The 23742-nt window shown below is 35.1% G+C and overlaps 1 protein-coding gene across 1 annotated transcript in view; it reads right to left on the bottom strand.

Annotated features, from left to right (window-relative positions):
* Positions 1 to 10553: 10553 nt before the first annotated feature.
* The window catches only part of si:dkey-89b17.4 (zinc finger protein 850), a 31803-nt gene continuing 18614 nt past the window's right edge, over positions 10554 to 23742 (bottom strand). Inside the window, exon 5 of the mRNA XM_067570834.1 lies at positions 10554 to 11511. Within this exon, the coding sequence (XP_067426935.1) occupies positions 11084 to 11511 (428 nt within the window). The 3' untranslated portion in view covers positions 10554 to 11083. The remainder of the gene's footprint in view (positions 11512 to 23742) is intronic.

Genomic DNA, 23742 nt, shown 5'->3' with positions numbered 1-23742 from the left:
CAGATACTTCAGTGGTGGAAGAAGTACTCGGATCCTTTACTTAAGTAAAAATACCAATACAGCAATGAAAAAATACTCCATTACAAGTAAAAGTCCTGCATGAAAAATCCTACTTAAGTAAAAGTACATAAGTATTATGAGCCTGATGTAGTTAAAGTATTGCAGTTAAAGTACATAAGTATTATGAACTTGATGTAGTTAAAGTATTGCAGTAAAAGTACATAAGTATTATGAGCTTGATGTAGTTAAAGTATTGCAGTAAAAGTACATAAGTATTATGAGCTTGATGTAGTTAAAGTATTGCAGTAAAAGTACATAAGTATTATGAGCTTGATGTAGTTAAAGTATTGCAGTAAAAGTACATAAGTATTATGAGCTTGATGTAGTTAAAGTATTGCAGTAAAAGTAGTGGTTTGGTCCCTCTGACTGATATATTATTATATATGACATCATTAGATTATTAATAGTGAAGCATCAGTGTTAGAGCAGCATGTTACTGTTGTAGCTGCTGGAGGTGGAGCTAGTTTACACTACTTTATATACAGTTAGCTAGTTTAGTCCAGTGGTTCCCAACCTAGGGGTCGGGCCCCTCCAAAGGGTCAGCAGATAAATCTGAGGGGTGGTGAGATGATTAATGGGAGAGGAAAGAAGAAAAAACAAAGTTCTGATACACAAATGTGTTTTCAGTTTTTGGACTTTTTCTCTAATCTTTGATTTTTGCTGAAATATTGGATCATTTGAACATTTATTGAAATGAAAGCATGTGAGAAGTTTAGAGGGAAAAATCACTATTTGGTGGAGCTGTTAACAACTCATAGACATGTGAAATGTGACCCCGACTACACACTGCTTTTTGTAAGACGTCAAAAGCCAAAAAGGTTGGAAACCACTGGTTTCATCTTTAACAATGTGTTGTATTTTAAAAGCTTGTTATATTATCCATTGTGTCAAATCTTCATCTGAAAAGTAACTAAAGCTGTCAAATAAATGTAGTGGAGTAGAAAGTACAATATTTCCCTCTGAAATGTAGAAAGTAGCATCACATGGAAATACTCAAGTAAAGTACAAGTGTAACAGATGTGCTTTGGGCAGGTAATGAGAAGACTCATTGCTTTCCAGCCTTTTTATTAGCTCCTGCAGAAGATAATGTAACATAATTTGCCTTCTGGTCTCTGCTGCACATCTGCTCCCTCAGCAATGCAAAACAGCAATGTGTGACTTCATTATATTTCCCAAAATAAAGTATAAAAATACGTTAATTGGGTATTACCACACCTACACAGATCAACACAGTAATATGGGGAAACGTCTAACCAAGAGCCATTAAAATTGACAGGAAACTCTTCTTTCTTCCTTTTCTTTGTCCTGAATTATAACAACAAAGTCTGAACTTTCTCCTCTTCACAACATAAATTTGAACCAATAAAAACAACATACAGAAAGACAAACAGCACCACCTGGTGGGTAAAGTAAACAACTACATGGGGTCGGGTGATTAAACAGAGACAACAAAAATTATAACATTTGAGAAAAAACAAGGCACATACCTGCAGAAGACAATGTTACACATATCATTTGCCTTCTGCTCTCTGCTGCACATCTGCTCCTAAACATGCAAAATAATTTACACTCGGAAATAGATGCTAAAATCTCTGCAGCGCTACGTTGACTACATGACGCAGGGCAGCCCACCGTGATACAAATGGCGCCAAGAAAGTTAAATGAAACATCTACAAAACTCATATTAGCAGTCAAAACAACATGAAACAGCTAGGTAACGTAATAGTATTGACAGTAAACAACATGCATTAAATGTTACAACATAAACGGTTCAATTTCCAACGAAAACAATAAAATAGCAGCAGCAGCAACTTACCCTCAGCAACGCAAAACAGCAATGTGAGGGGTCCAGGTATCATCGGATAATTCGTAATTCATTTGTAATTTAAAAACCGAAAAACTGTAAATCTGTTATTTGTTTCAAAACAAAAAACGGAAAACATTTTTGGTGTCAGAATCAAATAACGAAAAACCAATCTAACCCGGCCCGTTTTTGGTTTTTGCCGATTGGTTTTATCGTTTTTCCTTTTTGGATTGAATATCCAGCAGGTCTGCGGACATCAAGCCAATTCGTCTTTGTGTTTGAAACCAAAAACAGAAGTCACATGGTTTTTTCCTTTTTTCATTTTAAACCAAAAATGAAAAACAAAATCACGTGATCTATTCCTTTTATGTTTCCCAACGAAAATCCAGAAAACCAAATTCAAAAGACCGAGCAATTTTTGTTTAGAAATCAAGTATTTTTGTCAGTTTTGTACAATAGCGGAAGCGGCTACATTAGCCTACCCATGATCCTCAGCGACCGTTGCAAATAACAGATTTACCGTTTTTTGGTTTTTGAATTACAAATGAATCACGAATTATCCGATGATACCTGGACCGTGAGGGACAGAAGGGGCGATGTGCAGCAAGACAGTTTCCACAAGAAACATTAATAAAACAGTAAATAAAAATTACACATTAAGATAAAATTTACAAACACAAAGTGGAATTAAGGATCATTAAAGTGCCTTTTTTAACTCTGTTACACAAGTACCTCAATACTGTACTTAAGTACAGTATTTGAGTAAATGTATTTAGTTACTTCAACACTGCTGGTTATGTGACCAGAGTTGTGACAAAGCAGAATTCACTCAGTGGACACAGAGCAGGAGACGATGTAGAAACAGGATTTATTTATAAAAACGCAGACACAGAGCAAAGTGACAGAAGCACAAAAAGCAGACAGACAGCAGCTTCTAATAAACAGCTGAGTACACAGCTCCTCTCTCACAGGTTTCTCTTTTTGTTTTTAGTGAAACAGCAAACTGTACGAAAAAATTCAACTCTGTTCACACGGGAATAAAAAACGTTTTTATTCTTGGTGGATGTTTCCTCAAGTTCATGTTGTTGTTGTTAGTGAATGAGGCATAAATGAGTTTAGAGCCTGTCTGTCGGTCCCTCAGTACCACTTTTTTCTTTTTCTTTTTTAAAAATATTATCATATTTAGTTTATTCATTCTTCTCTTTTCTTTCTTTCTCTTTAAGTTATAAACCCTACATTTGGGATATCAGGTCCCAAATCCAGCCTGCCCCCTGCATTCTCAGTTTCAACCCATTTTAATATCAGAGTTGAACATGAACTCTTCCTCCTGCACCTTAGACACCATCCCCACCAAGCTGCTTAAGGAGGTATTTCCCACTGTTAGTCCTGTTATCCTGCACATATTATAAGAATTCCCTGATCTCCGGTTCTTTTCCTGATAGTTTTAAGCATACCATTGTCCACCCTCTGCTTAAAAAACCCAATTTGGACCCTCAGTTCTTAAACAACTACAGACCCATCTCCAAACTGTCTTTTTTTATCCAAGGTTCTGGAGAAGAGAGAGGATTTCTTTTATCAATAGCATTTGTGTTTTTAACTGCTTCCAGTCTGGTTTCAGAGCATTTCACAGTACCGAGACAGTCCTTGTTAAGGTAACTAATGAGCTACTTCTAGCTGCAGAGAGAGGTGACTGCTTGACCTTAGTCCTTTTAGATTTAAATGCTGCATTTGACATTGTCGACCACAGTATCCTCCATGGGTTGGAGGACTTAGGTTGGCATCAAGGGCCCGGCTCTTTATTAGTTTATTACGTACATATCTCTTTCTGTCTTTCTGGGTAACTCCACCTCCACAAAGGCTCACTTTAACTGTGGGGTTCCTCAAGGCTCAGTTCTTGACCCCCTTCTGTTTTCCTTATACATGCTGCCCCTTGGCCAACTTATTCAGAATCATGATGTGCTTTTATGCTGATGACACGTTGTTATACTTACCATTAAAACACTCAGATTCAAGCAGCCTAGTCAAACTTAAATTTTGCCTTCTCTGACATTAAATCCTGGATGTCCCAAAGTTTTCTTAAATGTAATGATGACAAGTCTGAAGTCATTCTGTTTGGTTCCCCAAATTCTGTCAGCTCTTTTGGAGCAAACCTTGGCGATCTGTCAAACAACATTACACAGGCTGCTGGGAATCTGAAGATAATATTTGATTCTAACCACTGTTTTGATAACCAAGTCAAAAATGTTGTCAAGTTGTGTTTCTTCCAGTTGAAGATCATCTCTAAAATTAGGTCATTTATATCTTTTGCAGATCTTCAAAAAATTATACATGCTTTTACCTCGGCTTGATTACTGCATCACACTTTATTCACGTATCAGCCAGGACTCCCTTCACCATCTCCTGTTGGTCCAAAATGCTGCTGCTCATCTCATTACTGGGACAAATAGGTAGGAGCATGTTACCCCTGTGCTTGCCTCCCTACACTGGTCCCCAGTTAGCTTTCACATTGATTTTAAAATTGTATTACTTACCTTTAAGGCGTTAAACAGCCTTGCTCCTAGTTACATATCTGCATTATTGACCTGGTATGTGCCCCCTCGACCCTTAAGATCCGCAGATGGAGCCGTGTTGGTCACTCCCAGGTCACAGCTTGTGACAAAGGGTGATCAGGCTTTTGCCGTTAGCGCCTCTACACTCTGGAACTCCTTGCCTTCTGAACTCAGACACACTAAGTCTCTACGTTCTATTAAAACTGCTCTTAAAACTTTTTTTCTTTGTGAAAGCTTTTGGAAATGTTTGATATATTTTCACTACTGTTTTTACACCTATTAACTGGTCTTATTCTTTTTATTGTTTTTTACTTCTTTGCATTTTATTGTTTTATTATTACTATTACAGTGCTTCTTCTATTGTTACCTCTGTGCTCCTCTTTACCTTACTTTTATCGGCCTTGTTTGGTTATTTTCTTCTGTAAAGCACTTTGTAACATTGTTAAGAAAGTGCTATATAAATAAGGTTTATTATTATTATTGTTATTATTATTATTATTATGAAGCACTCTTAGCAACAATAACCAGCTAGCATATTATAATAATAATTATAATTATCAATATTAGGCTATTTCTTTTAATTTTTCTGTTATTATTTTATTTGGGTTTTGTTTTGTCTTTTGTCTTGTTTTGGGTATGAGAAAAGGTGTCATGTATATATATATATATGTATATATGTATATATATATATATATATATATATATAAATATACACACATATATATATATATATATATATGTATATATATATTTCTGTTTTAACAGTTAATATTCATGACGTCATGTTGCATAGTGTTAATGTTACATGAATAAGCAACAACCAAAAAAAACGTCACAACATTCAGATTCAGATGTTGCTAGATGTGAACAGAAGTGTGAAGTGGGAGGAGATATTTCAGTAAAAATGAGTAAAAATGCCATCCATGTTTTTCATAGACGACATCAGTGACTACAGTTTGATCAACATGAAAATCTCCAGGTTGAATCACCAGAACAAAAGATGAACAGCTGTGTTAGAAAATATCTGGTCCTTTTGTAGAAAGTCAAAGCTACAAGACTGTGAACATAAAAATTTCAGGGTAGAAATTAACTACGACTCCCAAGGTGCATTTCAGCAAGAAACAGCCAATCACTGAGCTTAAAATTTGGTCAAGTGCACTGCTAACAGCTGATAGAAGCTAAAGATCACGATGTTGAGAAAACTGATTTTACAATCTGCAGATTAAATCAGTTCACTTTCAATTTCTGGGTCACTCTGAGTGAATTCAGTAACCATGGTGACACTTTTTGTTTACAGCTTTAGCAACAAAGCATTTTGTATTCATCACGCTCTGATTCGCACCCATGGCTTCTTCTCCAAAGCAACGGCAGCTGAGGCTCAAGGAAACTGTAGTATTCTTAGCCATCTGCCAAAATCACAGATTAAACGTTATTTCTCAGAAATGGAGTGTAAACAATGTAATCTAGTGTCAGAATATAAACCTGTAGGAGTGTTACGTCATCCGGGAGAGTCCTGAGTTTCTCTGCTCAGTCACATCGAAGAGATCGATTACAGAAATATTTGAAATGAGAATATAAAATGAGGAAAAAGATTTCAGGAACCAGCAGCTGCTCACACTTCATGACTGAGCCCCGCCCACTTCAAACTATTGAGAAAAGCAAAGAATTTAAACACAAATACAGAAATTTGTCACTAAAATAGCCAAAACTTTCTGAGTAAAAGTCACACAACTTGTTCTTTTATTTCTCCGAGTCTGCAGGAATGTTCGGTTTGACAACCACCAAGAAGAGGAAACATTTGCAGAGGATTTTTCTAAAGAAGGGTGTTTATTTAACATGGAAGTAATGTTTCAATGTTTTAGGCTGGAAATTTTCTTTCTCAGCGACACTTTCAGACCATTTCTCACCAACAGCTTCTTCCACAAAGCTTGTCCATCTCACTAACATCAGTTCATTACACGCTGATAGAAACAAAGGCATTCTACAGTTATCTGTTTGTATATAAAAGCTCATATAGAGGTTATGATACAGAGGTACAATGACGATACTTCATCTAACCAAACAGCACCAAGGATCTACTGCTATGTTTCTACACATCGCTTTCTTCTGCGCCATTTTGCATCCCCAACTGAAACAAACTAGATGATTCTGGTTTCTCTAATTAAATACATCTAGTCAAATGTGCTTTAATTAATATAAGCTTTGTGTTTTTGTGGCCAAAGAGCTTTGTGAATTTCTTGGTTTCTCGCCACAATATCCCAAATTCTGTGATGTTATGAATGTACAGAAGCACATTGAATTCACCAAAGAGAAATTAATTGGAGATTAATTGACAATCTTAATTAAAACGCTGTTAACTCCTAAATGCCAGATCCTGATAATTATGACAAAAAGTTCTTATAATTTCTCATAATTATGAGAAAATGATGATGAGACACGGATTTTATGAGAGATTTCGTCTCAATTATGACTTAGTTTCTCATATCTATGAGATGTGAATATAAAAAAAGTATAAAATACATCTATTAGTTAGAGTTAGAAGGTTTTCCCATAATTACAAAAAACACATTGTCATTATTATTGTATCTTGTAGAACAATACTTTTTTGTAGTTATGGGAATGAGAAAAAATTATAATTATAAAAATACTTAGAATTATGATTAAAACTGTATCATCATATCATGATTATGACAATTCTTTCTCATAATTATGTGAAAAAATCTGGATCTCAATGATGAGAAAAAATCTTGTGATGAGATTTTTTTTAAATTTATGAATACAAGAAAATATTTGAAACAATACATGAATCTTTTTCATTGTCATGATGAGAACGTTTTCTGAAATAGTGCTAATTAAGTTTCAGTTTTTCACATAGTTACAAAAAGGTTTTCTTATATTCTGAAACCATTTTTCCCATAATTACATTGATGTTTTCCTTTAATTATTAAATTATCATTCTTATAAGTACAAGAAGTTTTAGTTTTCTCATAGTTATGAAGTAGTTTTTTCCTCATAATTACAAGAAAGTTTTCTCATAATTGTGAAGTTGTTTTTCTCATAATTACAAAAAAGTTTTTCATAATTATGGAATTGTTTGTCTCATAACTACGGTAAAATTTCATTGTATGAGATCTTAAGTTTCTCATAATTATGAGATCTGGATTTCACAATGATGAGAAAAGATCTCATTACTCATTACAACACAACCATCTCATAATTATCAGATATATATCTTGTAATTACAACATTGTTTTCTCATAAGATGAAGATCTTGTAATTATGTGAAGTAAGTTGTAGTTATGAGAATTTCTTTCTTTGATGAATGCGTTACTTACAAATGTAGGTTTGAGGAAGGGACACAAAATGGCCGTCACAATGACTGCCTTTGAAATGGAAACTCCTGCAGATTGTGACCGTGTGAAAGCAGAGAGGACACATAATCATCACATCATTACTTTTTGAAAATTCTACTTCTCTTACGTTTGCACCACAACCCTTTAACTATGTTTTTGTGAGAGGCACAGCATCAGAAAATACAGGTGCCTTAAAAAAACAAACTGAATACACAAATATTGATTTGTGGTGAGCGTTTCTGCCGCAAAATGGCTGCCGTGCATCACCCGGCTGGGTGCTACACATTGGTAATGGTTGAGTTGAGTTTCGCTCCTTCACTGTGAAGCGCTTTGGGTATCAAGATAAAGCGCTATATAAATGTAATCCATTATTATTATTATTAAAACAAATACGAGGTGATGAAGAAGACAGACGAGAGATAAATCACTGACGTCACAAACTCGTCTGATGAGGATGTTGCTGGTCTGCAGGCTGCTTCATGACCAACCTGAAGTCTGTTTTTAGTGAGTTTCCTCAGAGACAAAACTACATGGCTCCCGACATCAGCTTTGTCCCTGAAAGAAACACACAATGAATCACATCTGAGCGAGAATCAATGATAATCTTGGATTTCAGTGAAGTTTCAGAGTCAGGACATCAACTTGTAGAAAAGCCCATTTCCAACAAAAAAATAATATAAAAAAATAAACAAGAAAAAAAAAACACGCCCTCAGTTGTTTTTTCATTATTAAGTGCTACTTTTCTCATAATTATGACTTTGAATCTCATAATTTGGAGATCTTCTCTCATAGTTATGAGATAATATCTAATAATTATTTTATAACATTTTATAATTCATAGATACTATATAATTTTTTTCCCTAAATTATGAGATAGTCTGAGTGTCTCATAATTATACTTATAATTAAAGTAAAAATTACAAGGTCTGATTAGTTCCTATCAAATAATTATGAGAGCTTCTCATTATGAAAAAGTTTTAAGATATTATTTCATAGTAATTAGAGGTTAAGTCATAAATTATGAGATACTAAATGATTATGGCTAAATAATTAATATACTTCTCATAATTATGAGAAATGTTTTCATAATAATGAGACAGTATCTAATTATAAGAAACTTTATGGGAAAATTTCTTATAATTACAAGCTACTAAATCACTTAATGATGTAAAAAAAAAAAAAAAAAAAAAAACTTTTTTATTTTACGTGGCATTTTATGTGAAATGAGCTTCCAAAGTTGATGGTTTGATGTTTTTGCTGACGTTAAAAACAGCCTGAATTAAAGAGTTCATTTACTCCAACCCAGTGATGATGTTGGTGAACTGAGGCTTTTACACCCTGTGAAACTAAAGCTCTCCATAAGTAACTGGACTAGCTGCAACCACGATTGTCCATAAATATCCCATAATAGTGTCCATCCACCAAATATCTTTAGAGGAAAAGCTGAAAATACTTTAACAGTTTATAAAACATCTCTGCAGGTTGTGTTTTAACCTCAACACTCGTAAAATGTGATAAAAGCTTCCTGTTGGTGCAGCTCATGTTTTTCCAACTGACATTAAGTTTCACAAATGCACAGAAGAGGAAGTTTTATCAGTTTGTGCACCTTCTCTGCTTTACATCTGTATATGTTCAGGCTTGAAGGTCAACAAACAGAAGAGGAAGATACAGTTTTTCTTTGTTTTTGTCCACACTGATGTCCTGGAAGTCTGTCTGTTCTTCAGTTTGTTCAAGTTTGTTTGTTTTCTGTCAAAAGAGAAACCATGAAGAGTCTGGTTTGTCTGTCAGAAGAAAAGTTTCATTTTGTAATTCTGAACCTGAACAGTATTGAAGACATGGAGGACATATCATAGTGTAACCCTAACAATACCAGAGTTTTCTGCTTAATCCACTATTTGTGGATTGTTCTCTGTATTCATTAATGGAAAAATACCCATAATCCACCTGTGCTTGCTGTGTTTAAGGCTGCAGAAGAGACAGAAATCATAACAGTCTCACCATCTCCTGCCCTGCTGAGCTTCAATGGAAACTTTAACTTCTGTTTAATCCAACTGGAGGACCTTCATTCAGAGTCACTTTCAGGTCCCCATTTACTGTCAACGGGTGTCCATTTGTGTATAAAAGTGCCCCGATCACTCTCAGTGGACACAGACAAAGACCTGTTGAGTGTCAATAAAGAAGCTTCAAGGCAAAAAATCTTACTACTTTTTACCATCAATGGAAAGAAACAGAGTTTCAAGAAGTCAGTGAGAAAACACAATATTTAAGTTTTTCATGAAGAGAGAGCTTTAGTTTCCAGGTGTCATGTTTGTTTTCAACGGAGAGGAAATATGGCAAGGGGTCATCTGTTTGAGCAATGTGGAAGCAAAAAAAGGCCGGAAGGATTTGAAACTTATAAGAAACTGAATTGTTAAATTTAATCACTACTGAAAACTTCATTTAGAAATTTATAGAATTTAAACATTTCACTTTTTCTGAATTTAGGCATTTCAAGTTTCATTGCAAGTTTATTTTATTCAAATTTTAAGGGTTCACAAACTCATAATGGTAAAGTTACTCAAATTCAACATTTCAAAAATTTTAAATTTGATCATTTTTGGATCCAAAAAGTCAAAACATCACAAATCTCAAACTACTCAAATTTCAGGTGCCAAAATTCAAGATGAAAAATTCCAACTTTAACATTTGAGCTGCTAAGGATAATCAATCAGACCTGCTGTGTCCTATCAGGATATGTTTTTCCAGTCACATGATCCAAGAAAGACATTTGAAGTTTTTAAATCACAATTTGTGAACCTGGAGAAAAATCATTCACATTGTGGGAAATAAGCTTATTTGCTTTCTTACAGAATGTTGGAATGTTAGAAGTAGATGTTTGCTGATTCCACTTACAAGTCTGTATGCTAAATAATGCTAAGCTAAGCTAAATACTTAGCTTAGCTTAGCATTTAGACTAGAAACATGGGGAAACAGAGCTAGGCTAGCTGTTTGCCCAGTTTCCAGTCTTAATGCTAAGCTCAGCTAACCTGCTGCTAGCTTTAGCTTCATATTTAGTGAACAGACATGTGAGAGGAATCAATCTGAACATCTAACTCGGCAAGAAAAAGAAGAACTGTACTTTAAATGTCAACATGAAGTATTCAGTAGTTAGTTTCAGGTATTCAGCTACTTATAAGATTCAGACCTTTCGTTTAAGCAACACCTTGCTGTAGTTTTCTTCAGACACAATGTGGCCCGGGGGTTGTGGTCCTTTATGAGGTCTTTCTGCTGGTCCGGACCACTTCAGGACAACATGTCAGAACAGCGAGGTCGGACATTTAAAGGAAAGGTCTGGAGGGGACGGTGAGGAAGGCGGACGGTGTTCCCCTGGACAGCGGCGGACGTTTCCAGTGCACCTTCATGTGGTGCCTCAGGTTGGACCTGGATGAGAAGCACTTGTCACACTGCTGGCAGGAGAATGGCTTCTCCTTGGTGTGGATTCGGCGGTGGCAGATGAGCGCTGTGGACACCCGGAAAGACTTGCCGCAGTCAGGGCACTGGTAGCGTTTGGGCTCGGTGTGGATCCGCCGGTGGTTCTTCAGGGACATCAGGTTGGGGAACTCCTTCTGGCAGGAGTTGCAGAAGTAGGTCCCGGTCTTGTGGCTGTTCTTGTGGTTGAGCAGGGAGCTGGCGTGGCGGTAAGACCGCCCACACTGGTTGCAGACATAGCTCTTGGAGCTGCTCGTCGAACCCACCGGGCTGAGATCTGAGACAAGAGAAACAGAGTAGTAGTAGTTCAGATCGACTCAGGTTAATCTTGGAAAAACCTCACATTTTGACAGCAATGTCTAAAAATATAGTTTCTTCTAAAACCTGCAGATCTGTAGTCAAGGCCAGTTTGTGGAGCTCAATGTCTCACTGGGCTACTGTAGGTCCACAACCTCGTTGTTCCCAACCAGCTCAAGATTGTTTAAGGCAAGGCAAGTTTATTTATACAGCACATTTCAGCAACAAGGCAATTCAAGGTGCTTTACATAAAACATTAAAAGTATCAAGATATCACATCAAAAAGGACATTTAAATACAATTACACAGTCGTTAAAGAGCTCAGAGAATATAAAACAAAAAAAGTTAAAATAGAGTAAGACAGATACAATTTTACAGTGCAGTATAAGAAACGAATAATTATTTGATTTAATCAAAGGCAGCAGCAAACACAAAAGTCTTCAGCCCTGATTTAAAAGAACTGAGAGTTGCAGTAGACTTTCAATTTTGTTCAGAGATGTGGAGCATAAAATCTGAGCACTGCTTATCCATATTTAGTTTTGACTCGGGGTCAGAAAACAGACCTGTCCAAGACCACCTGAGAGGTCTGGATAGTTCATAACGTAGAAGCAGATCAGAAATGTATTTTGGCCCTAAACCATTCAGTGCTTTAAAAACCAACAGCAGTATTTTAAAATCAATTCTTTGACAGACAGGAAGCCAGTGTAAAGATCTCAAAGAGCTTAAGAGGATCAAATGTGTGTCCCATAATTGGAAGAAAATTTCAGATGTGTTACATGATTATGTAAAAATTCCTTAATAATTACAACATCCAAATCACATCATTGCGAGACCTGTATTACATAATTACAAGAAGATCTCATAGTTACAAGATCCACATTTCTTAGTTGCAAGAAAAAACTGTATCAGAAGTGTAGAAGATCTCATTGTCATGAAAACCGTATGTAACAATTGCAAGAGCCATATTCACGCATATTCACGAGGCAATATCTGATGATTACAAGATGGATATCTCAACATTACAGAAAAGGCCCTCAGTAATCGCACTATTTTTGCATTTTATAATTACGAAAAAAGTTCTTAATAATTATGAGACTCATATCTCATAATTACAAAATCTGTTGTACATAGTTATGAGAGGGGATCCATAATAGCAAGATTTATATCTCCTAATTACAAGAAAAGTTTTCATAATTATGAAATGTATATTGCATAGAAAATTATTTGATTATTACAAGAGATTTTATAATTATCATATAATTACAAGATCCATATTACATATTTACCAAAACGAATCTCAAAATTACAAGATCTTATAATGAATAGATCTATACTGCATAATTACGTGAAATTACCTCATTGTGATTAATATCTTAAAATTTCAAGAAAAGATCTTAATAAGATCCATGTATCATAATTGTGAGAAAACACCTCAATAATTATGACTCTGAGAGAAATTATCCTATAAATACAAGATCCAAATCACATATTTCCAAAAAGTATCTCGTAATTACAAAATCCTGATTTCGTGTTTGCAAGAAAAGACCTCAATAATTACGAGACAATAATTTTATAATGAAAATATTAAAGTAATTACAACATCTGTATTCATTATTTGTGGATAAAAAGAGATCTAGATAATTATAATATGGTAATTACAAAAAAAGATCTTAATGAGATCTGTCTCATAATTTTAAGACCATTAATTACAAGATCTATACTCCATAATTACGTGTAAAGACCTCACTAAATTTGCAATTGATATGTTATAATTATGTGAAAAGGTCTCTTAATTACTAGAATCTCATAATTACAAAAGGAAATATTATCGTCTCATAATTTCAAGATATAATTACAAGAAACTGATATTCTGAGATATCTGAGAAACTTAAATATCTCAATAATCACAACATCTGTATCCATAATGGTATAAAAACGTATATCACAAATACAAGATCTCATACTGATTTTGTAATTATAAGGTACAAATTCATAATTATGAGATTCAAACATTATAATTACAAGATAACATCTCCAACGTTTTTCTTTGGTGAATTCAATGCACTTGGATATTTCACCTGCACTGATCCAAAACAACATTCAGTCAGCACAAGAGAAGAAGAAAAACTCATTCTTCACAAGAAAACAAACACAGGAAACAACATGAAGAAAACATTGTGAACCTGTGATTTACATCTGATGCTTTAAAACCATTTCAAGTCAAAAGGAGAAGAAAACAAACAGCAACATCTCCGTCTCAAGAGACGCAGCCATGAAACAAAGAAGTCAGCTTGTACAAGCGCTTCAGTTTACAACCAAATCACAATAAACTGATTATTTTTTTACACGGTTTGATTCCCAAGAGAACGATTTGAGCTGCGTGACCAAAGGATTACTCTGGATTTACTTCATTTACACCTCAGACTGTCTGACCTCAGGCAGCATCTGGGAAATTTACCATAAAGGGTTATTACACACAAATTACATGGTCGACATAACCAAAAGCTCAACTAACAATGAAAAAATGTCATGTAGGCAAAAACATTTAACTTTCAAATGATGTATTTTTATTCAAGTATAATTACACATTTTGTAGTTGTGTGATTTTCATAATGTTAATGTCACTGATGTAAAGATGCAGTCCAGGTGACATAATACTAACGAGCCAATCAAATACATAGAATTATATTCAGTTATCAGTAAACTCACTCAATGTCAAACGTTATATGTGGTTTTCAAAATCTGATAAACTTCATGTTTGCATGACACAGACAGTGCTATTAAGAGGCTAGGGGACGCTTAGCTTCCCCAAAAGTATCACTGAAAACATTTAACCATCAACAAAATCATGATTTTTTGGGGCAGTAACTACTGGCAAACAGGCTATATCCTTTTATTCTCAACGTGTTGTTCGTTGCAGTATTTTCTGAAACGCGAGGGAGCGTACAAACAAAATATTCTGTGAATAAGCAAGAAGTCAATTAGTGTTACTGGAAGAATGTCACTATCCAACATGGCTAAACGCACTGCCCTGGAGCCTGTCGTTGCTGAGGAATTTATCTGCTTATGACTATTAAAACTACAAAGGCGACGCAAGAGGAGATGGTCTTTCCGTCCCTTACACGCAGAGAGATGTCTCCATGGGGAATACAGCCATATTGTGAGGCTGATGCATGCTATTGATGGGGAAATGCACTTCAGCTACTTCTGCATGTCTGCGCACAGCAGGCAACTAGTTACAAAAATTCAGAGGTGCACAACCAAACACTGCAACAACTTGCAGAGCCTTTGCGCTTGACATAAAAGACATGGTGATATAATTTTTGGCATGCATACCCTTGTGCCAGGGACACTTCATTGAGCAAAAACCTAGCTTAACCCTTCCCTAAACCAGCAGTTGTGTTGGGTGCACAACTGCTGGCTCTTGTTGCAGTTAAAATAATGGGAACACCTGTGACAGCAGTTCAGTGATTGAAAAGACAGCAACACATTATGTAGCCCCGAAGTTAGCAACAACCTGACGAGGCTCACTTATTCTGGACTGATCTTTAAGATGAACCACCTATTCTGATTTTAGTGACAATCTCAGCTGCTCCTCCGAGTTTTGCTCAGCGCCTCATTGCTAACTTTTAGCCTCCCCAAGCATGATGTCCTAGCACCGCTTAGGTGAATGAAGAAGAATCATGATGAATAAGTCATATTTTGGAGGGAGTTTGGCTGCTACGAGTGTTTAGTTTGTTTCTCTTGTGGTCAATGTTTTACATTTGTAAATGTTTTGCAGTGTTTCAATCACAATTTGTCACAACTGAACAGAGATGAAGAATAAGTTGATGAAACCACTGTTTACCTTCCTTTACAGTACAACTTTACAAGCTAGCAAGGCATCCGAAAACTAGCCTACTGACCTACTGTTTCTGTCAAAAGTACCAATACAACAACGTAAAAATATATTACGAGTAAAAGTCCTGCTATGTATTATGAGCTTGATGTAGTTAAAGTATTGCAGTAAAAGTAGTGGTTTGGTCCCTCTGACTGATATATTATTATATATGACATCATTAGATTATTAATAGTGAAGCATCAGTGTTAGAGCAGCATGTTACTGTTGTAGCTGCTGGAGGTGGAGCTAGTTTACACTACTTTATATACAGTTAGCTAGTTTAGTCCAGTGGTTCCCAACCTAGGGGTCGGGCCCCTCCAAAGGGTCAGCAGATAAATCTGAGGGGTGGTGAGATGATTAATGGGAGAGGAAAGAAGAAAAAACAAAGTTCTGATACACAAATCTGTTTTCAGTTTTTGGACTTTTTCTCTAATCTTTGATTTTTGCTGAAATATTGGATCATTTGAACATTTATTGAAATGAAAGCATGTGAGAAGTTTAGAGGGAAAAATCACTATTTGGTGGAGCTGTTAACAACTCATAGACATGTGAAATGTGACCCCGACTACACACTGCTTTTTGTAAGACATCAAAAGCCAAAAAGGTTGGAAACCACTGGTTTCATCTTTAACAATGTGTTGTATTTTAAAAGCTTGTTATATTATCCATTGTGTCAAATCTTCATCTGAAAAGTAACTAAAGCTGTCAAATAAATGTAGTGGAGTAGAAAGTACAATATTTCACTCTGAAATGTAGTAGAGTGGAAGTATAAAGTAGCATCACATGGAAATACTCAAGTAAAGTACCTCAAAATTGTGCTTAAGTACAGTACTTGAGTAAATGTACTTAGTTACTTTCCACCACTGCTGTCATTCATGTGATAAATCAGGTCATAAAAGTCCGTTGACTGAAATCTTTCCTACAGTTCGTCTTTCTACTGTCTCTACAGACTCTTGCCTTCTTGCTGCTGCACTTTAGACAACCACAGATTACATACCCTCAGATTATTCTGAGAGAAACATGTTGATACGCTCATCTGAGTCTCCTGCAGGTGTCACCTGCACTAATTTCCTGAGTTTTGTCTGTAAGGCTTGATAAAGACAGGCTGCTTTATCCTGTGATGGGTGGAGGTAGTTGGGACTTTATGCTTGTTCTGCTTGTTTTTCTGGTTTAAAAAAAAGGATAATTGAATATATATTTTTATTTATATTCTCCTTAAAAAACTCAAACTTAACATCAATCAAAGAGAAAGCTGTAGTTCTCTTACCTTGCAAAGCAGCTGGATTCTCGTCAGGCGTCAAGTTATGCGTTTGGTTTGGACCAATCTGTGTCGCGAATCCAGCTGCCTCACTAGGTAAGATGGCCATTGATGGACAGACGGTTCATCCAATCACCTGCCAAGTATTTTTTGAAAGTTGCTGCCCTTTTCCAAACAGTTTCCATGGACGACTTCTCAGATGGTTCTGTGTAACAAACCATCTGACACGTCAGGTTAGTAGATCTCTGCAGTAAAGATGAAATATAAAGTATTTAAGTAGAGTGCATCAATAATACAGCAGTTTACACAGTATTTTTCTTGTTGGGCTACCATATTACAACTTTTTTCTCATTAAATTAAAACTTTATTGGCATATTATAATTTTTTTCTCATTCAATTATAAATTTATTCTCATAACTTCCGTTTCAATCAAATTTCGACTTTACTCATATTACAACTTCCACTAATTAAATTATGACTATTCTGGTAAAATTACAACTTTTTCTCATTAAAGTTCGACTTTATCTCAGATTACCATTTTTTTCTAAATAAAAACCTATTCTTGTATTACAACTTTTTTTCTCATTCAACCTTTTTCATTAAATTACAACTTTACTCTCATATTACAATGTAATTGTCATTATTTTAGAACTTTATTTTCAACCTACAATTTTTTTTCAACTTTTTCTTGTAATATTATGACTTTCTGATTAAATTACAACTTTATTCTCATATTTGACTTTTTAATATTACTCAGACAGATGTCGCTGATGTTTGGATTTCAAACATTATATGCTGTAAATAATATGAATTTTTTGAAAGAACTATATGCAGTACTGTATTTAAGTGCAATTTTAAGGTACTGTGAGTAAATGAGTATTTCCATTTTCTGTTACATTAAACTTCTATTCCACTACATATACATTTATTTAAACACTACATTTATTTGGTAACTATAGTTACTTTGCAGATTAAGATTAATAAAACAAAATCGAAAAATATTTTTTATATATATAATTAAAGTTAGATCCACCTTTACTAGTTGTAATATTAAAGCTATGTACACAATAATTATAATCCAATAATAGTATTTACATTATTCTGAATTGGGCCATTCAGCAAGATAAATACTTTTAATTTTGGTATTTAAGTATATTTTGATGCTACTACTTTTTTACTTTTGAATATGTTTTATTTGTAACAGTATCTGTAGACTGTGGTATTGCAACTTTACTTTACTTAAGTAAAATATCTGAGTACGATATATATATGATATGTTGATGTAAAGGACGGTAAAGTTAAATCTGGGACCCACAGCTGAGAACGTGAAGAAGACATGATATTGAAATAATTAAAATACTTAAAATGCCTGATTACAAAGAATTAAAAGAGAAGACAAAGTAAAATAGAATACACATTGTTATATGCATTTCATTTTAATACATGCATTCAACATATCATAATTATCGTAATAATTTAAGAACAAAGAAAGAAATAAGAATAAATAAATATAAGAAATAAAGTTGTAATTTTTGGAGAAGCACCTATTCAAGTAAAAAAGTCAACTTTTGAGAAAAAAATAAATCAAGAAAAATATTAATATTGATTAATTAATTATTAATATTTAATATCCCCCCCCCCAAAGTCGGAATTGTTGGGGGGGGGGGGGGACATAATTTTTTTCAATAAAGTTGCAATAATTGAGAAAAAAGTCAAAATTTTTCAAGAATATAGTCAGAATTTTTCAAAAAAAAAAAAAAAAAAAAAAAGAGCTGTGCAATATGACCAAAATCCTGATAACGATACATATCTCACTGTAGCACATTTCCTGTAAATTCAATGAATAATTTGTTTCTGGCCCGTGACAGATTACATTAATAAATTACTCTTCTTGGCTTTTTACACACAAAGCATTTATTGCACTTACAGTAACATAGCGAGTGTAGTTGCTGTTAACTCAAGTACTTGGTTTACTGCCTCTCCTCTGCTGCGCTGTGTGCCCTTGCTGAACCACAGAGAGCAGAGGAGAGCAGCATGATCATAAATGACAGCAAAAAGCAGTAGAGACTCTCACAATGAGCTGAAATGAAACAAGCGCACATACATTAGCTAAATAACATAAATAAACGTAGTCTCCACTGTGTTTTGCTGTCATTTATGGTCGCGCTGCTCTCTTGCTCTCTGTGGCTCAGCGCTCCGTTTGTGCTACATACAGCGGCACAGAGGAGAGACTGAACCAGGTGAAGTACTCCAGCTGACGACAACTACACTCATTACGTTACTGTAAGTGCAATAAAAGCGCTGCGAGTAAAAAGCCGAGAAGAATAATATATTACAGGGAACCTTTTATGCTCATTTCCAGCTCTATATTTTGATTCTGGGACTCAACAAGAGCAACTTTGCAGGATTCACAGTTAAAAACTCCTTATTTATCTTATAATGGCCCTTTATGCAACCCCTCAGTTCAGCCTCTGTCTCTAACAGGCAGTTTTAGCTCCTGTCTCTTTAAGGCCCGCCTCCCGATGAGCCCACTCTGTTCTGATTGGTCAATTTCAGGAAGCTGCTAAGGGGCAACCGTATCAGAGTTGTGTTAAGTTACTGCTGATTCAAACCCAACATTTCCTGTTTTACTGCTTCAAATTAAAAGCTTTTAAATTACTAAATAATGGGAAACTTTTATTGAGAGGAATTTACAGGAAGTGAAACATGTTCCTCACTGAATTAGCAGAGCTTCGTTAGTGGCACTAAAAACCGGTCGACACAACAACATATGTAGATATTTGAGTTATTTGTTGAGCGGATCAGTTAGAAATAATGCAGGGAGGAAGAGTACAAGCAGAAACAGCCAAAGTGATGATGATGTTTGATGAAGAGCTGCAGATGACCCTCCAACAGGTAAACTACTTATTTTACTTTGCTGCTGTGTAATGGAGTCATAGCTCAGTGTGGGAAAAACAGCATAATGTTAGCGGAGTGGAGCAGATGACCATATAAAAAAAATATGTCACCAGCTGATGTCAGCTCGGGCTGAAAGTATAAAAAAACAACAACAACAAAAAAAAAAAAATCGCTGGAAACCAAACATTCAGAGCTGCTTTCTGCTCAGAGAGATTACTGCTACATACGTTTAACTCTTTATCTGACACGTCAGCAACTTTTAATATTAACATCTGACAGTGACATTATATAATATATATATATATATATATATATATATATATATATATATATATATATATATGTCTGAAATAAAGAAAAGCATAATAGGTCTTCTTTAATGTAATCTGTGCAGAAGATGGATAGTCTCAAAATGACAAAAAATATTGCCGTAAAGATTGTGATTTGCGACAACAAAATAAAAAGAGCATAACATGAAATAACAGATGTTTTTCTATCATTACACGATACACATCATCATATCGCACAGCACTATTTGGTCATTATTTTCCTGGGAAGTCATAAATAATGTTAAAATTAAATGAAAAACTTATTAAAATTTTGATTTTATTATAAGTTTAGATACATGAGTCACAATGAAAAACCAGTTTGTTCAGTTAAAGACAAAAATCTAGATAATTTCCTCGTATCGTCGCTGTCCGAAATAAAATAAAAAAATTCAGAGCTAATAAAAAACATGTTTCAGCAAATCCAGAGTTTTAAAAATTATTTATTTGACTAATGGAGAACAGCAGTTTTCCCAACCCATGAAGGGACATTTCATCCTTTAGTAAGTGCATGTATTAAAAGTAAATAAATATAATATGTTTGGTATTTAAGTCCTTGATATAAAGTTGTAGCTGTAAATTTAAATCACTGTGTTTTGTGTTCAAAACCCTGAAATATTCTTTACTGATATAACTCAGAGAAGCAGCAAATCCTCATATTTGAGGAGCTGAAACCAGCAATATTTGGGGGTTTTTTGCTCCAAAAATGACTTTAAATTGATGATTGACTAATAGTTTCTATCACTAACTACAACCACAATAACAAACCTGAAGCTGAATCAGCAGCTCTCTCTGAAAGGCTTCATACAGGTGGGACTGTTGCATTAGATTGTACAGGTGTACCTCCGGTGTAAATGGCATTAACAATAATAATAACAATAATAATAATAATAATAATAATAATAATAATTTTAAAAGTCTGTTGAAGCTGTTGAAGGAGAACGGATTGAAAACACTGACCTCTGCTGTGTTTTTTCAGCTATTTATTTTCAGTACTCAGCAGTAAGGGTTATAGTATATGGACAAGTTTTTCTGTTAAGAAATGAATTATCAAAACATAGTTTATAAAAGTGTATAATAAGCATTACATATATATGCATGGAAACAAAAAGTTAGAACTTAAAACAAAACAAAAAGGGGGTTATAATAATTTTTCCAAACCAAATCTTTTTTCTTCTTCTTCTCTAAAAACTAGTTGAAATGCAGGCGGGAAAGTGTCCACTCAGAAACAAAATGAAACATGTTGGATGAAATAAAAATAGAGAATGTACAGTTATTATTTCTGTGTTCTAGATCAAGATCACATCGACTCCTACAGCACTTGACGGTCACTGCACGGCTTTGACTTTTTAATGTTTTTTCTTTTTTAAAACTAGCACCAGTGCTCCTGAAACGCTGACAAACTGTGTTTTAACACACACAGAGGCTTCCAAATAGTCAAAAAACGCAATTAAATAAAAAGGAAAAGAACACCAATAAACACAAGACGTTACCATAAAATTGGAACATAAAAAAGGATCAAATGATGAGGACTGAATGCACTCCAAACGAGGAGGAGAAGTCATCCCTTTTCAAAGTGAGTTTTGTGAAACAGGAGTGAGTGTGTGGGGGGGGGAGGGGGGGGCGGGAGTTTGAACTCGGCAAGAGGATAAATATGGAAGAGAGGGATGATGGGAAGGCTTGACTGAGAAAGACCGTCACGTCACTTTGTAAAAGGCGAGAAAAACACTTTCCATCGTAAAGTTCTTTAAATCTTCTGCAGTCAAACACATTAGAAACACAGTAGAGTCTCAGTGGAGCCGAGTGTTCATTTAACGGAGTCCATCATCTCCGGAGAAGAGGGGGGTTATGGGTAGTGGAGGAGGAGGGGGGGAAGGGTTTACATCAACACAGCTCTAAACTCACACATCCTAAAGACTATCGCCGTCCATTACAAGTGTTAATAATCATAATAATTTAAATAAATGCATTACTACAATGATCTGTCGTCTTTTTTCCTTCTTATAAAAAGAGGTACTGTAGATAATACAGTCAGAAGTACGATTACAATACAGGATCAAACAGAACAGAACGTGTGTCGGCTCGAGCCGATCAATATACATCTTCCTTTAGCTCCGTGTGGTTTCTTTTCTCCTTTTTCAACCGGCAGCCTGGTTCAGCTGGTTAATCGGAGTCGTACAGTACGAGTCTGAGACAAGAGATCAGGGCGGAGCAGGACGGGAGGGGGGGGGGGGGGGTGGAAAATCTACAAATGTGATGTCACAAGAGGCAGCCAATCAGAGAGACTTGTTCACACATACAGATTCAAAGACAGGAGCTTCAAAACGCCTCGAAAGACAAGACGGAGACAAACAGCACGGAAACGTCGGACGATAAATCAGACGGACTGATACAGCAGGATGTCGAGGTCCACGCCGTCACTCATCTCTAAAATTACAAGTTTAACATTTTTGTTTAGTTTGAGTTTAAAAAATTTCTGTTTCCTCCTGTGAAACGATCAATTCACTGATGGACAGAAAACTGATGAGCAATGTTTTGATCATCGATTTCAGACATTTTTAAAACGTTGATATTTGCTTCACTAGATAGTGAATTTGCTGCTTATCTGTTTTTATATCAGATCTGTGATGAGTCGATTAGTTGTCAACTAATAACTATCAATTTAAAATAATTCTCTGCTTCCAGCTTCTTAAATGTGAATATTTTCTGGTTTCTTTAACAAACAACTAATCAAACAAACAACTAATCAATTAATCCAGAAAATCAACAGATAAATTGATAATGAAAATAATCATTAGAGTCTGAGAAACAGAGCGGATCAGTGATATGACTGAGTGATGAATATCATGTCGGGCTGCAACAGTTATTTCCTTCATTAATGAATCATTCTGTCTATAAAGATGGTTGTTTAGAGTTTTCTCGGAGGTGAAGGTGACGTCTTTAAATGTCTTTTGTACGACTAACAGTCCAAAACTCAGACATTCAGTTTACTGTAGAATTAAAATTCTCACATTTGAGAAACTGAAACCATTTTTACTTATAAAAAAGCTGCCGATGAATCATTAGCAGCTCTACTTCTATCAGTGTAAACTGAATGTTTTGTGGTTTTGCTGTCGGTTCTGAACTTTATAGACCAAACAACTAATCGATGAATCAAGAAAAGAACTGTTGGTTGCAGCTCTAAATGGAGGCATCAAAGTTGATTCTTGAGCTTTTAAATAACACTTTGACAAAATAACCCAAACTCAAGGTCCACTTACTAGCTTTCTAGAAATGAGAAGCGTTGAAAAATAAACCACAGAGGTGAAAGACGTCTCAAATCTTCTCTGCTTCGGTTTCATGTATCTTATGTGTCTGCAACGTATCGCTCAGGCTCTGGTTCACAGAACAGGAAGCTCAGAAATGGACTCAGGAGTTTGGATTATTGTGTCGAAACACAGAACTTTAACTATTTCAAAGAAGTTTGAGCGAACTGATCATTGGTCAGTAGCTTTCTAATTCCCTTTGATTGAACATCAATGATCTAACAGATAACTGTTGATGTCGAGGCAACAAAAACCAACTGAGAACACGAAGCTCCAAACGACCTGCTGCCAGCGAGCAGAACGCAAAGATTTAACACGCTGAGAGAAGTGAAACACTTCCTCTGACTTACATTTACATAAACATAATGAATACAATATTATAATTATTATTATAGTGTTTTGATTCCCTTGTGAAACAGACGCAGAGTTGAGCATCTTTAACTCAGTTGAAGTCATCAGGAACTATTCTGACAGTTTCCAAACTAAAATGCCAAATATTTCATGTTTTCAGCTTCTTGGTTTAGAGATTTGACTGTTTTCCTTC

This window comes from Thunnus thynnus, chromosome 17 (genome assembly GCF_963924715.1).
Source record: "Thunnus thynnus chromosome 17, fThuThy2.1, whole genome shotgun sequence".
Taxonomy (NCBI): Eukaryota; Metazoa; Chordata; class Actinopteri; order Scombriformes; family Scombridae; genus Thunnus; species Thunnus thynnus.
Note: the sequence above shows the minus strand (reverse complement) of the source record. Positions and strands in the feature narration are given on the sequence as shown.